The following is a 16,008-nucleotide window of genomic DNA, read 5'->3' as shown; positions in this document are numbered from 1 at the left end:
CTGGTACTGTATGTTGTTTGCAGGGGGATGCCATGATTTTAGAACAGTCCACAGAAATTGGTCTCTAAAGAAGTGAAGCTTCTGGAACAATCTAAATTCAAGATGGTAGTAGCCATTGAGTTGTTTTCATGGTTATTTATGTACCCTGATAGGTGTATGTAATGCTTTCCAGATAAATAAAAGACACACCACCTGCCCACAGAGCTTGCAATCTAAATTAGACATAACATTACTAGGAAAAACACTAAACAATGGGAGGAGTTAGAAGGCCCGAGTAAACTGCAGGATTACAATGGCAATGGGATGTGTTTATTGGAGCTGGGTGGAAAGCAGGAACAAGTTTCATATAATTTTCATGAAATATTTTCTTCCTTATTTTGATAAAAAATTGAAATTTTGACTGAAAAGTTCAACATTTTGAAAAATTCAGCCAGCTCTAAATTGTGAATTTTGTCATTGACATTCAAAATTTGTCAAAACTGTGAATTTCAAAAATATTTCAAGGAGCTGTATTATTTATGATTATATTTATTATTGAATTATCATAGCACTTAGGAGCCTCTGTCATGGAACAGGAGCCCAGTGGACTAGACGCTATGTTATCTCTGTCTATTTCTTTAGTGACTGTATTGATATTTGGGCTCAGAGTTTGGAAAGAGGGCAGAAGTGGTGATGTGGGGTGAAATTATAGCCCCACTGAAGTCAATGGAAAAACTCCCATTGATTTCAATGGGGCCAGGATTTCATTCATGTGATTATAATACCTAGTCTAAAGCCCTACAAAACACTGTTTGCTAGTAATCACAGTGTGGAAATAGTGCTTAGGAAAACCTAGAGTGTTCGCAAATCAATTCCTTGGCTAATCCTTCCTTTCTTCCCTCATGTACTGGACTCACACTTTAATGAAGATCCAAGTCTGGATAAAGGAGGAAACCCGTGAAAGTAGAATCATTGATATTATCAGCATAGACACCATTGTTTTCTTTTTCTTCTTCTCCATACACTTGAAGCCAAACTTCTTCTCCGGCACTCAGGTGAAGCAAAACAGACCCGGAAGCTTGGTCGACATTGTTTTTCTGGAACTGATCATAGGTGAATAGCACTGCCTTGTCCTTCTTGTACAGACTGACTTTCACATCTGTTAAATACACAGTGAGGTGGTATGTGAAATAGTACAGGCCTGGGATGCTGCAGCGGAACTTCCCCGTGGTTTCATCGTAGTGATGTTGTTCGTTGTAGAAGATTTTTGTGAATCTGATGGGAATGTTGGGGACAGGGGCTCTGCTGTGAGCCCAACACTGAAAGCCGATCGTAAACATAAGCACCTTCTCCCTTCTCCCCTTTCATCCCTGGGATTCCTGGAAATCCTCTTGGGCCTTCAGTGCCAGGAGCTCCTACCTCTCCAGTATCCCCTTTGGGGCCTGGCTCACCTATAAGAGAAAATTATTTTGATTAGAATGATCATATTGGGAATTTCCAACAATAAACCAAATCAGATTCATGTCAGCATAGGTGCTGATATAATAGTTCTATAGTAGGAGATGATAAAATCCCTGTTTGAGAACAGTGGGAGATGTTGAGTGGTGGCCAGTTGGGCAATTTTTAATAGGTTTACTAATGCCTATTGAAAACAGGCCCATGAGATTTTAAATCCTTATTCAAAAGGCTTCCAAAAAAACCCAACCCCCTCCAGCATGGAGCTCAATTTATCTCAGACAAACAAAGGGTTGACTCAACCCTGCCGGAATTCACACCCATACTTCAATGGAGTGTAGCTAATTCAAATCTGATGCTTAGCTTCATTGAGTCGTCTCCTCTGGTTGCAGTGGATACTGCTGCAGTGGTCGGTTGGTGTTCTTTGGGACTATCATTTGCACCCTCCATGGACATATATGGCACACTTTTAGTCCCATCATAAAATCCACTTTGAAGTTTTTGCTGTTACAATTTTTTATGATTAATTATTTTACTGGTTTTCATAAAGAAACAGACAATGAAAAGGACAAAAAGGGAATGACTTACAGCTAGTGTATGTTTCCAAATACCGCATGCGTCATGGGATCGCCAATAGAATGATGGAATTACACAGTTTTACAAGCTATCAAAGCTGCAAGACCTGACCAGACAATTCTGCATAGACATAACGTGTTAGGTGGGGGTAACAGTAATAAAACAGGAGAAGCCAAGCATAAATAAGGAGAGGGATGGAGGGGACCGGACAAGGGCAGGGCACACAGGAGAGGATGGGTTAGGCGGAATGAAGATCTGCCATACTTTGAGCCATCACAACATTTTTATCCAGAAAGGTGGGAGGATCTACATTTTTTTCAAAACAATATAATTGCTCTCTACGGCCATAAGCTATTCTTTCTTTGGCTGCTAACTCAGACAGATTCAAACACCACTGCTTTATGTTGGGCATAAGACTATTCTTCCATTTTTGTAAAATCATGCACTTGATGATCACTGCTGCCCTCAAAACCCAATGACTTTATGGCACAGTTAAACCCAGCTTAGCAGATAAATAACCTAGGATATCATTTTCAGCTGAAGCTGAGCATTATTTTAACTCTTGTGGCTGCCTCTTTCCACAGCTGCCTGACTGTTGGACAATCCCATTGTATATGCATCTGAGTTCCTTTTTCTTTATTACAGCACCCACAAACATCAGAGGATACGGCCTTTCGCAACCTGTGTTTTGTTGCAGCAAGGGCCACCTGTAATCCACCGAAGCATTTTTAATTTTTTTGTAATATGCTCTGCCATTGGGGTTCTTTTAAGGGCAGTGATAAATCCCCTTCCCACACTTTCTCAAAGAGCTTCAGACTAATCAAGTTCCTCTTCATTAACAAAGTATGCATAATGGACATGGTCCTGGGGAGTTTTTGGAGCAGTTTTAAGGTTCTCAGTACTTCTGGGCCTCGGGCAGTCTTAGGTCATCTGGACCAAATTGATACGTTAGCAAATGTCTGAACTGAAAGTACTGCCACTCCGCTGAGATCAGCAGATTATAACTTTGTTTTAGTGTTAGAAAAGGGACAAAGCCCTCATAACTAACTAATTTGGAAATCCATACGATACCCAGCTAGTACTTCCAAATTGTAGGTTTGTTCCCAATTTGCATGTCTCGGTTGTCCCAAATAAGTGCTTTGAATTATGGGCAAATTGGAACCTCTTAGCTAGGATAGCCCTGACCCTTTATGCAGCCATCACTGTAGGCACCTTTTTTTTTTTTCCATTGGACAAAAAGAGGAGACCTGTTGGGGAATTAGATGCATTAATATCTGCTCAGTTTCCACCCATGTGAGCAGGGGCGACTCTAGGTATTTTGCTGCCCCAAGCACGGCAGGCAAGCTGCCTTCGGCGGCTTGCCTGCGGGAGGTCCCCGGTCCTGCAGATTCGGTGGCATGCCTGCGGGAGGTCCGCCGAAGCCACGGGAGCAGCAGACCCTCCACAGGCAAGTCACCAAAGGCAGCCTGCCTGCCGCCCTCGTGGAGACTGGCAGAACGCCCCCGTGGCTTGCCGCCCCAGGCATGCGCTTGGTGTGCTGGTGCCTGGAGCCGCCCCTGTCAGTTTCCACCCATGTGAGTACACGGATGTTGGCATGCTGAACCGTTTTGGCATCTGTGACATGATAAGAACATCAGAGTGCCCATACTCGGTCAGTCCAATGGTTCATTTAGCTCAGTATCCTGTCTTCTGATGAATGGCCCATGCCAGGTGTTTCAGAGGAAAGTAACAGAACTGGGGAATTTATCAAGTGATCCATTCCCTATCAGCCAATCCCAGCTTCTGGAAGTCAGAGGTTCCGGGACATCCGGAGCATGGGGTTGTGTCTCTCACCCTCCAGGCTAATAGCCATTGATGGACCTATCCTCCATGAAGTTATGTAATTCTTTTTTGAACCTAGTTATACTTCTGGCCTTCACAACATCCCCATGGCAATGTGTTTCACAGGTTGACTGTACATTATGTAATGAAACACTTCCTTTTGTTTTAAACCTGCTGCTTATTAATTTCATTGAGTGACCCCTGGTTTGTGTATTATGTGAATGGGCAAATAACACTTCCTTATTACTGTCTGTACACCGTTCATGATTTATAGATCTCTATTATACCCCCCTCAGTCATCTCTTTTTGAAGCTGAACAGTCTTTTAAATCTCTCCTTATATGGAGCGTTCCATATCCTAATTATTTTTTTGCCTTTCTCTGTACTTTTTCTTATTCTCACACTATCTTTTTGAGATACAGTGACCAGAACTGCACACAATATTCAAGGTGTGGGCATCCCATGGATTTATAAAGTGGCATTATGATATTTTCTGTCTCATTATCTATCACTTTCCTAATGGTTGCTAACATTCTGTTAGCTTTTTTGACTGCTGCTGCACATTGAGCAAATTTTTCAGAGAACTATCCTTGATGATTCCAAGATCTCTTTCTCACGTGGTAACAGCTAATTTAGACTCCATCATTTTGTATTGATAGTTGGGATGATGTTTTCCACTGTGCATTACTTTGCATTTAATCAACACTGAATTTCATCTGCCATTTTCTTCCCCATTTTCTATGATAAAAGCATAATATTAATTTTGTAGGTCTGGAGGATCAAAGCTTGTTGGCTTTAAGGAATTTGAGGTGGTAGTCATGGTCTCTGATCAGAGCCTTACAGGAAGGTTCTAATAATGCTATTAAATTTTCTAAAATAAGTTGGACAGATATATATAGATAAGCCAGAGGGCTATATAAAGGTATGCCACTTAGGGTATGTTGTCTGCAATTAGACACCTGTGGCTGGCCCATGCCAGCTGACTCAGGCTTGCAGGGCTTGGGCTGTGGAGCTGTTTCATTGCATTGTAGTCGTCTGGGCTCTAGGAGCCTCCCACATTGCAGGGTCCTAGAGCCCAAACAGTATAGACATACCCTTTAACGATAGAGGAGTTTAGGCAGGATATACATTTTAATTGTGAGAACCCTTCCCCACAGTCTGAGGGATGGATGATGGCCCCTATTTGTATCACTAACTATTTGGAAGAGTAGAGAATCTAAAATTATTTTCACTAATTTGTTAATATTTCTTGGTACTTTTATACCTAGATACTCATGTGCATCAATTTGCCTATGGAAATTCCATTGAGAGAAAGCCCCATTAGCTGCCAACCAGGAGATTTCCAATAGTTCTGATTTTTCCCAGTTTATTTTGTAAGCAGATATTGATCCGAAGTTTTGAATTAGTGATAGCTGTTAGAAATGTTAATGCACGTGCATGGTAATTGAAATAATTGTCATTTTTTCATTTTATTTCTAGAATCCTCAAAAGCATAAATTGCAGTTTTTCACAGAAAAAAACAAAGTTAACCAAAAAGTTAACCAATGATAACCTCAACATTTTCTCAGCTGTTTGGGAAGAGACCTTCTAAGCCAAATTTTAGGTGAGAACTACATTTTATAAATGACATAAAATAGTTGCTGAAAATGGAAATGCTGGCAATGTTTATAGCTGTTGCTGCTGAATAACATACAGTGACTTCAAATACAAACAAATATTGGCAAATTTGACTAGCTTTCTCTGTATTGCAAAATAACTACACACTGCATTGAAATAAAAACAACAATCAGATCCTTAAACATTCATTTACCATTCTGATACCAAAAGGAGCAGATAATTACATAGACACAGAATCAGTGGTTTGTTTATAGGGAAGAAGCCAGGGAAATTCTTTCCTCTAAACTGTTACCTGGCTCCTAACATTTCAGAACTTTCCAGCCAAAGGACATATTTGTCCCCTCTTCTATATACACATTCTGTGCATTATGCTCTCATTTGTTAAATATGGGATGACACATTATTTACCTCCAAATAGCTCTAAGAACTTTAGGCCTGATTCAAAGCCCATGGAAGTCAGTGGAAATTTTCCAATGACCTCCATGAACTTTGAATCCTGTCCCTACTGAGGATCCTTCCCGCAGAAGTCAGGTCATGTTTGATTGAAATGATATAGAATATTAAAGCCTCACACAGACCTGGCTCTCCATTGTCTCCCTTTTGCCCGTCTTTCCCATCCTTTCCATCTCTGCCTGGGACGCCGTTGTGGCCTGGGTATCCTGGTGCTCCTCCCATCCAATTTGCACAAGGCTCTTTAGGTGGCTGTGGTTCTTCATCTGCTGTTTCAGTATGATACAGTTTCACCAGTAGCAGCAAGCAAAGAAGGAGGTTTGGCACCAGTTTCATTGTGAACTCTGAAATGGACAATGACTCTATTAGCATTTTAGTCCAAGGAACCTGAATGCCAAAGTGGCGATGGTCATTGAGCCAACAGAGACAGAGGACAACAATTGAATGCATAAATTCTTCCCTGGGGAAACTCCATTCCACTCGAGATTGACACGTTAACAGGGTATAATTCTATTCATTTAAATGCCTCTTCTCAACTCAGAGTTGGGCACCCTCAGCTCCCATTGAAATCCCAGGATCAGGCCCTCAGAAGCAAATGTACCCACCAATGCCTGGTTGAGTATCTTGATTAAGTGCTGGAATGATGCTGGCTATGGTCCCTGCTCCTAATCTGGGCCACCCCCACTCCCATGCACTGCTACACACGGAGCCCCCTGCCTAGTTGGGTTCTGCACTAAACAGAAGATGACCTTGCATGGCCATTCCCAAGCCCTTTTCTACTTTATGCTGCCGAACTCTTTTCCTGCTAGGGGGCTCTTTGCACCCTGAGATGGAGTGAGGGAAGAGATGTGAGCAGGATTTGTCCCTCAATGCATGACCTCTCTAAGCTCCAGGTCAACTCAAACTTGTCTTATTTGCCAACAGGAGTTGGTGCAATAGAAGATATTACCTCACCCAGTTAGTCCCTCTAATATCCCAGGACTAACACAGCTACAACAACACTGCAAACATTTTGTTAACATCAGGGGAAATTTCACTTGTCTTCTGTCACTTTCCAAGTGGCAATAACTTTTATATATTTTCCCACACTCTTTATGGTATCTTCAGTGTTTTAAAGCAATGACTAATCAGAAACAGTCCTAATTCTGACCTCTCTTATCCTATTCTAAATTAGACTAAGGAGTTTTTCTGGTGCAAAACTACTGTGAAATCCAAAACCAAACCCTCCGGGACAGATTCTGACTTTACTACTGCTGTAAATCCAGACTAATGCCATTGAAATCAACAGAGTCTCCAGTAACTCCATTGACATTAATGGAGTTTTTTTGGATTAACACCAGTGTAGCTGAGGTCAGAATCTTGACCTTAGATTTTTATGTTAAATATGGTGATGCCATGCCATCAAGTGTGTAGCTTCTTTTGCAATGTTCCAGTCAACTAGATGATGACACAATCCAACTTTCTGCTTGGTTGAGTGAACAGCTGATGCAAAATACAGTCTGGCAGAACTCATAACAAAATCTCATATGCCACCATGCAATATATTGTTACAGATACAGTACACTAACCTTGGAGCATCTACTGTCAGGAATCTACATTCAGATTTCCAGGCCCTATAGGTGATCCTATCAGATTTTAATGCTTTTTTTGTTTTCCATTGAGATCTGTCAATGTGGAAATGGAATCTGATGCACTAAATATCTGGGAGTTGTATTACCAGACTTTTGCTCTTTCAAACTGGTTGCTTTTATATTAGAAGCAAACAGTATGACTTCTCAGATTAGCTCCTGGGGTAGTATTTAAGATCAGGTTTACAGAATAAAAATCCTACATTCACTATTTGAGGGTCAAATTCATCTCTATGCAGTGCAACATTGGATTATACAATGAAACAAAAAGTAATCCCTGATCTGATGATCACAAGAGGCATGACAGATAATTAATTTTAATAAAGGGATGGTGTTGTGAGGCCACGTGGTTTAGTCAATACGGTTGCACTCAGCCACTGGGCTGCGTAGTCAGTAGGACTCCCCTTAACTGCAGGGGAGTGTGGCCCAATTTCCAGAGTCAATAGGGCTTCCCTTGTCTGCAGGAAAGCGTGGCCCAAAGGCCTGAGTCAGTAGGACTCCCCTTAACTGTAAGGGAGTGTGGCCCAATGGCCAGAGTAAATACAACCACCCTTGACTATAGGGTAGTATGGTCTAGTGGCCACAGTCAATATAATCACCCTTGGAGGCAGGTTACGGTGACCTAATGGCCAGAGTCAATACAGCCACCCTCGGAGGCAGGGTAGGGTGGCCTAGTGGCTGGTGCCTGGGAGCCATCACCACGGAGGTGGCAGCCCCAGTAGCAGGGCTCAGGCCCAGCCGACCCCACCAGGCCCCGACCCAGGGCCCTAACAGCATTAGAGTGGTCCACCACTGGGTCAGTGGGGAATCCCACTGAAACACACTAACCTCATGAGAGTGGGAGGTATCACTCCCTTAACCTCCCTGGGTCACTTCCTACTGGCTTTCCTGCAGCAGTGGCCCATAGGGTGTCAGGGCCTCCAGGCTCCTCGGCACTGGACGCTCCCTGGGGTTCTGATAGCGGCAGGTCTTTGGCTCTTTGGCTCCCACAGGTAATGGCTGTAACGGCTCATGGGCAAGAGCCCCTACCAAGTGTCCTTCCTCCTCGGAAGAGCACCCAGACTGAGCGATGCTGCTCGCTTTTATACTGCAGCAGCAATTGGAGCATGCCCAGCAGGGTCTAGGGTGCATGGCTTTGGCTGCTGAGAGCACTGCTTTAACCCCTTCTGCTCCAATGTGAGCCAGTCCACGCTGTCATACACTCTCCCCCTGAAGAGGGCACCTGTCTGGTGTCCTTCCTTGTCCTCTTCCCTGTCCCGCCTCAAAAATAAATCTGTGTTGGCGTGTGCCTTACCCGGTCGATGGAAGACCTGGAAATTATATGGCTGTAGGGAGAGGTACCAACGCATGATCTTTCATGCTATTAAGCCAGCAAAGGGATGCGTGGTCAGTAATTAGTTGGAAAGGGTTCCCCAGTAAGTAATAACGCAGGGTGTCCACTGCCCACTTCATGGCTAGCGCCTCTTTCTTGATGGTCAAATATTGAGTCTCCCTGGATTACAGTTTCTGGCTTAGATATCGGACCAGGTGTCCTTCCCCATTGACTTGCTGGGAGAGGACTGCCCTGACCCCGTTTGTGAGGCATCTGTCTGTAGGATGAATGACCTCATAAAGTCTGAGTGCGTTAAAACTAGCCCCTGAGCTAGCCATTCCTTCAGCATCTGGAAGGCCACCTCGCATATCTCGGACCACCAGACTTTCTGTGGTTGCAAGTTCTTTGTCAGGTCCGAGAGAGGGGCTGCCAGTATTCTGAAATTGGGTACAGATCAGCAGTAGTACCCCGCCAGTCCTAGGAACTGCCTCACTTGCTTCTTTGTCATGGGTGCAAGCCAGTCTTTTAGGGCTTGAACCTTATCCACTAGGGGGCCTCAGCTTGCCCCATCCACTATGTACCCTAGATAGGTCACCTCCTGTTGACCAAGGTGATATTTTGCTGGGTTTGCCATGAGCCTGGCCTCTTTTAGGGCTCCTAGTACATTGGTGAGCGGCTGGAGATGGTCCTCCCAGTTGGCGCTATATATCACAATGTCATCAATATACGCCACAGTGTACTGGTTGTGGGGCTGCAGGATGGAGTTCATAAGACACTGGAAGGTGGCAGTGGCACTGTGCAGTCCAAAAGGCATTCTCACAAAGTGAAATAGGTCAAATGGAGTAGGGAAAGCTGTCTTCACCCTCAAGTTTGACATAAGGGGTATTTGCAAATACCCTTTTGTCAAATCAGGCATGGACAAGAACACAGTTCCTCCTTGCCTCTTCAAGAGTTCCTCCATCTGGGGCATGCATCAAAGCAGGAGACGGAGTTGACTTTCCTAAAGTCGATACAACAGCGGGTGGTCCCATCCGACTTCGGGACTAGGACAATCAGGCTACGCCATTCACTCCTTGATTCTTCCACTACCCACAGCTCCAGCATGCTGTCTAGTTCCCTCCTGATGGCCTCCCACATCTTCCTCGGGAGGGGTCGTTGGGCGTCACAGACCTTTTGGCCTGGTATAGTGGCTATATGCTGGTGTATGACTTCCGTCCGCCAAGGGCAGGCTGATAAGTCTTCTGGAAAGGCCTGCAAGACACGCTGCAGCTGTCCCCACTGCTCAGGGCTCAGCTCGGCACCCGTTGTGGCCGGCCCAGACTCTAGGGTTCTGTCGACCAGCAGTCCCAGTTTGGGCTCAGGAGGGAAAGAGGTAATGGTCTTCCCTGGCCTTCCATGCCTTCAGCAGGTTAACATGGTATATGCGTGTCTCTTTCCCTCTCTCCAGTAGCCAGATCTCATAAGTCCACTGGTCCCACCCGTCAGGTTACCTCATAGTGTCCCTGCCACTTGGCCATCAGTTTGGAGTCTGTGGAGAGTAACAAGAGCAGGACGTTATCTCCTGGCTCAAACTTTCAGAGTCTGCCCTCCCTTGTTGTAGTGCTGTTCTTGTATGTGCTGATCCTGTAACAGATTCTTCTGGGCAAAAGCTCCCAGAGTATGGAGCCATTCCTGCAGCTGCAACACGTAGTGGATCACCCCTGTGACTCGGGTCATTTGCTCTTCCCACTCCTCCCAAACGAGGTCAAGGATGGCCTGAGGTTGCTGCCCATAGAGGAGTTCAAAGGGGAGAAGCCGGCTGATGCCTAGCGTACCTCCCATACAGAGAACAGCAGGGCTGGAAGTAATGTGTTCCAGTGCCGGGGGTCCTCTTCCAGAAACTTACACAACATCATTTTCAGCGTCTGACTGAAATGCTCTACCAGCCCATCCATCTGAGCATGGTACCTTGACAACTTGAGAGCCCGGATGTTGAGTAAGTGGCAGAGTTCAGCCATCAGACAGGACATCAGATTGGTACTTTGATCAATCAGGATTTCCTGTGGTATCCCCACCCTGGTGAAGACTTTAACTAGCTCGGTGGCAATCATAGGTGCCTTGGCTATTCACAATGGGATGGCTTAGTCCATTATCACCAGGTTGTAGAAGTTCCCCCCGCACTCCTTTCCAGCAGCCCCACCAGTTTTAGACTAATACACTCAAAGGGAACCCCTTCACAGGTAATGGGATGAGAGGTGCTTTGGGTACCCTCTTTGGTCCGGCATGCTGACACTCTGGGCAAGAGGCACAGAAATCCTTTACCTTCTGGTGGATGCCTGGCCAGAAAAATCATTGGGCCACCCTTTGAAGGGTCTTCTCTCTCCCCAGGAGCCCTGCCCATGGCACCATATGGGCCAAGTGAAGGAGGTCACGCCACAGCCTGTGTGGAACCAGCAGCTGTCAGAGGTCTTCCTATGCCTAAGGGTCTTTGACCACCCAGTACAGGTGGTCCTGCCGGATCTCAAAGCGTGGCTCTTGTGGGTGGCGGGTACAGGCCCCAACTTCAGGGCCTGGGGTTGTTGCTTGTTCCCAGGTGTGGCTTAGGGTTGGGTCTTCCTTTTGCTCCCAGACAAAGTCCCTGTTGGTCTCGTTTCCTCGGGGCCTCCTCTGTGGAAGTCTCTGCTTAGGGCGGTGGTCCATCTCAGGCCAGGGAGGTGTCAGAAGGGCCCTCCCCCCGGGTCAGGATCCACTGATTGGCCAAGTAGCCCTCCCCACGGGGTCGCTACCTGCTCCCTGCCTGGGTTTCAGTGCCTGTAGCCCCTTAGGAGCTCCTTGAACCAAAGTCAGTCATGCCCAAGGATCACAGGACACGTTAGTCTGGGGAGTGACTGCAACCTGGAGGACTGCGTCATGCGGGACGATCTCCAATTTAACCCTAGCCACGAGATAGAGCCGTATGTCCCCATGGATACATTGTAACTGTATCTCCTTCCCTGTAGGCTCAGAGTTAGGTACCACCCCATCATGGATGAGGGTCTGGCTGCATCCAGTGTCCACCAGGGCCAGTGTCGGGCCCCATTTACCCTCATGGGGACTACAAGTTTCTCTGAGCCCTTCCTTCGGGCTCGGGGGCTGACCCCCCATACTTAGCCATAACTGCAATCCACATATGGGCAATCTTGGTGAAAGTGTCCCTCTTGCCTGCACTCATAGCACTGGTCCCAGCCTCCCCCAAGGGTGCACCTGTCTTCGGTGGGGGGACCCCCTCCGATGGGTCTCCTTCCTTCTAGGCTGGTCCTTGGCCTGCTAGTCGCCTTTCTTGGGGGCCCATGCTAGTAGCTGAGGTTCAGCATAGGTGCTGTGCTCTCCCCAGTTCATTGCGATGAGGGATCCCTCCAGCTGAACCATCCTTCATCTTCAGGGTAGCTGGCTTGTGGCCCCGGGATATCTGCTACCAGGTAGTCCTCCATTAACTCAACGGTGTCAACGAGGGTTGCTGGCCTATGCCGCTGGACCACCTCCTTCCCTCCACTGGGGAGGATCTGGGTGAATTGCTCTAGGATCATTTTTTTGGTGACTTGTGCCCCTGACTTCCCTTGTCTCCCTTTTATACTGCAGCAGCAGTTGGAGCATGCCCAGCAGGGTCGAGGAGGCATGGCTTCGGCTGCTGAGAGCACTGATTTAACCCCTTCTGCTCCAGTGCGGGGCCAGTCCACCCATCACAGATGGTCATTACAATAAATCATCTCATTTTCTCCTTGCTAAAAATAAAAGTTGCTTCCACATTTCGGGATAGATTTTCTTATGAAATGTAAATGTCGTATTTTGAATGACATGTTATCAGCTATGATACAAATATGTTTACGTGGTTTAAAGGGGAAAAAATAAAAGAAACCATGGATAGTGCAGTTGTAGGAACTGGGATGTTTAAACAAACATTCAGAATTCTATACTGAAGGCCTGTAAGGACCAAACAAGACTTGCAAGCTCTAAAGCTTTTTTACTCAAGGCCAGATCCTGCCATGCTGTAGTAGCAGAAGTAGTACAGTAATAGTATTTTGCTCTGCCAGCAATCCCATTGATTTTTATGGGCCTCTTCAAGGAGTAAGGCACTACATAACATGAGCTGGCTCTCAGTGGCTAGACAGGTCTACGGGAATTAAAAACAATTAAACATTTGTTAGAAGTGTCTTTGTCCCTCTCTCAGAGAAGTCTGCTGTTCCACTGGAACAAGGGACGCAGCAATGGTTTCTGAGCAGGTGGGGACAAGTGAAATTGATGCCTGTAAATGCCAAAAAAATATTATCTTCAGGGTGAAGGCATCTCTGAGAATGTTTGGCAAATGGTGGGGTACATATCTGGGCATGGTCTAGCAACACTTCTTCGCTGTACCCAGGGGACTGAGATAAGCAAAGGAGTGCTGGTATGCTTGCTATTTCAGGAATACATATTCAGGATCCAGCTAGGCTCAGAACACATGCATCTTCAGCATGCCAACTAAGTACTCTGTCCAACCTATCAGTAATGGCTTTGCTGACACTTGTCTTGCACAGCTTTATTGTTAAATATGATATAATTCAATACAGCAAGCTTTTAAAAAATTAAATATTTTAAGCAGTGTGTTTTGATGATCTTATTGGGGCCATATTCTGGTATCACACAAGCCTCATGTGTCTGAAATTTCTGTGTGATATTAACAAGCTGGTCATAGTATACAACCCTTGGGCCAGTTCCTCAGTGGGGGCAATTTGACTTCAATGGAGCAACACTCATTTATACCCGCTGAGGGTCTGGATCCTTTTGTTGAAATTACACCAAAATGGCACTCTGAGATAAATGAAATCAAATGACTTTCAAGGATGCTTCTGATTATATTGAAGGGACAGGAAATCAGTTGCAAGTCCTATAATTTAACAGCAAAACACCACCAACCGCAGAACCCAGGGAACGGTATCTATTTTCCTTGTCAGAAAGGCAAATCACAGTGAGATGACATCCCTGTTGAATCACATAGAAGCGTAGAAGGATGAGTATATAAAAATAAAATGGAAAGATTAGAGCATTAAGTATGCATTTGGCAGCCAGCATGCAGAGTCAATTGTAGTTAAAACTATTTTTGCTGGCTACATTTTTATGGTTTTTGCCTCTCTGATATGAAAAGCAACATTATGCCACAATGTGTTAGTGAAGATTCATGGCAACTGGATACAAAACTATTCTATGCTTGACTCTAGTTCCAAATCCTTTGTACATTACTTCTCAAAGATGCCAATTTGTTGGCCGTAAATATGTTGCTAAAGGGCAAGGTTGGCACAAGAACAAATGGGTATAACCTGTGCATGAATAGATTTCGGCTGGAAATTAGAAGCAGCTTTCTACGAATCACTGGTTCTGTAAATTGGAGTTGTGGGAGCACACAACCTAACGAGTTTGAAAATGGAGCTTGATACATTTATGAATGGGATTATATGATGAGGTTGCCTGCAATAGCATGGATTGGATTTGATGACCTAGGATGTTCCTTCCTTCCAGGTGTCCTATGTTTCTATGTCCTATGCTGCACAAAAGAAACATTTCTAGGGTGTGTTGCACATTTGCAAACAGTTATGAAGAAGAACAGAACTCTGAATTAGGTATAAAACATTTACACTGTCTTCATTTCCATTCCCCTTTGATCCTAGCATGTATCAGCATAATATAAAACCATACAGAGATATATGAAATATATTGGGGGTTCAGTTTGAAAGGCTGAGCTGATAAATATTGGTAACTAATGGATGAGTTAATTTTAGTGGGTCTCAGTTAATTTAGTAGCTATCAAGATAATTTAAATTAAAATACATTTTACAAAGTGTATTTGTTTATCTGCATTGGTCTGGATAACATTAATAGAAACAATGCCATTATTCTGTGGTTAAATAATTATTTTTGAACACTGCTAAAACTGTATCAAAAAGCCTTGTTGCATATTGCACAATGCCTAGAAATAATGTTATGTTATATTATCAAACTCAAACATTTTCTTTCAGAGGAGTCTGACCAATGATGTGGGTATTATTATTATTTACTTGAATTAAATGCAGACAGACTGAATATACAAGACAAACTACATTTGCAGTGACTGCCCCAATGACCTTACAACCCAAAGCTGTGCTATGTAAATCATTACATTTCTGTATGGTAAGTAAGTATGTGAACTACTCATAGTTTACAGATCACTGGAGCAAAATCAAGCTTTTCATGATTCTTCTAAGAAAAAGGAGTGAAATCTAAATATAGTAATTACCCTAAATGCTCCATTGTTTTCTCTGTTGCTCCAGATTTGCTTAGAATTAGTTTTTTGGTTGCTAACTCAATGCAGTGCTTTTGAAAGCAAAGATCACTCACAGCCTACAAGATGTGTTATTTTGGTTTTAAAATGATCACTTGGTTTACCAACAATAACAATACCTAACCTTAATGGCAATAAATGGAGTTTCCTTAAAACATAAAAATCTGTATGAATGATTCAGTCCAGAAGAAATAAAACCCAGAACCTTAACAAAAATGGGTCTTACCAGCAGCTTTAGAGTCCTGGCTGGTTCGCTGCAGTCCCTTTAGAAATGCAGTCGAGAGAATAGTCATGCCACCACATCATTATCTCCAGGGGGCATGTGGAACTGTCAGTTAAGATGCTCTCCTTTCTATTTGCTATTGAGCATGCTGATTTAATGGGTGGTATTTCTCATCAGTTTTCCTCTCTGCAGCTCAATTTTGGGCCACTTTTCTAAATAGTAATCACAAAGTGATATGCTTTATTAAAAAAAATCAGCTGATGTTTAGAATTTTCAAGCCAACTGCAATTTACACTGATTAATTCACTGTTTGGTAGAAAAGTCTATATTTTAAGTTTCCATCTGTCAAAGGCTTGGCTTTTATAATCTACTATCAACATCTGCAGCATAATGTCAAGTAGGAAGAATTGTTAGTAGTCCAGGGAGAAAATATGTTCACAGATTCTGATTAATACATCCTGATTGGGAATTCTATGTTTCCAATAGTATTACTTAATGAATGGCTGTGTGACATTTGTTTCTTTTGCTTTTTAACAGAAAAGGCATTCAAATCTTCTGGAATACATACACTGTGATGTCAAATTTATTATTTGTACCCCCACCACCAACGAGGGAATGGACTGATGAAGAGAGCAGTG

The 16,008-nt window shown here is 44.1% G+C and overlaps 1 protein-coding gene across 1 annotated transcript; it reads right to left on the bottom strand.

The window, feature by feature from the left end:
* Positions 1-434: 434 nt before the first annotated feature.
* ADIPOQ (adiponectin, C1Q and collagen domain containing) lies at positions 435-15,449 on the bottom strand. The gene is given in 5 exon segments (XM_030576561.1): positions 435-1,288; positions 1,291-1,311; positions 1,314-1,430; positions 6,026-6,241; positions 15,374-15,449. Coding segments are annotated over 5 exon segments (810 nt in total). The 5' UTR covers positions 15,441-15,449; the 3' UTR covers positions 435-899.
* Positions 15,450-16,008: the final 559 nt, after the last annotated feature.

The sequence above is a fragment of the Gopherus evgoodei genome, chromosome 9, assembly GCF_007399415.2.
Source record: "Gopherus evgoodei ecotype Sinaloan lineage chromosome 9, rGopEvg1_v1.p, whole genome shotgun sequence".
NCBI lineage: Eukaryota > Metazoa > Chordata > Testudines > Testudinidae > Gopherus > Gopherus evgoodei.
Note: the sequence above shows the minus strand (reverse complement) of the source record. Positions and strands in the feature narration are given on the sequence as shown.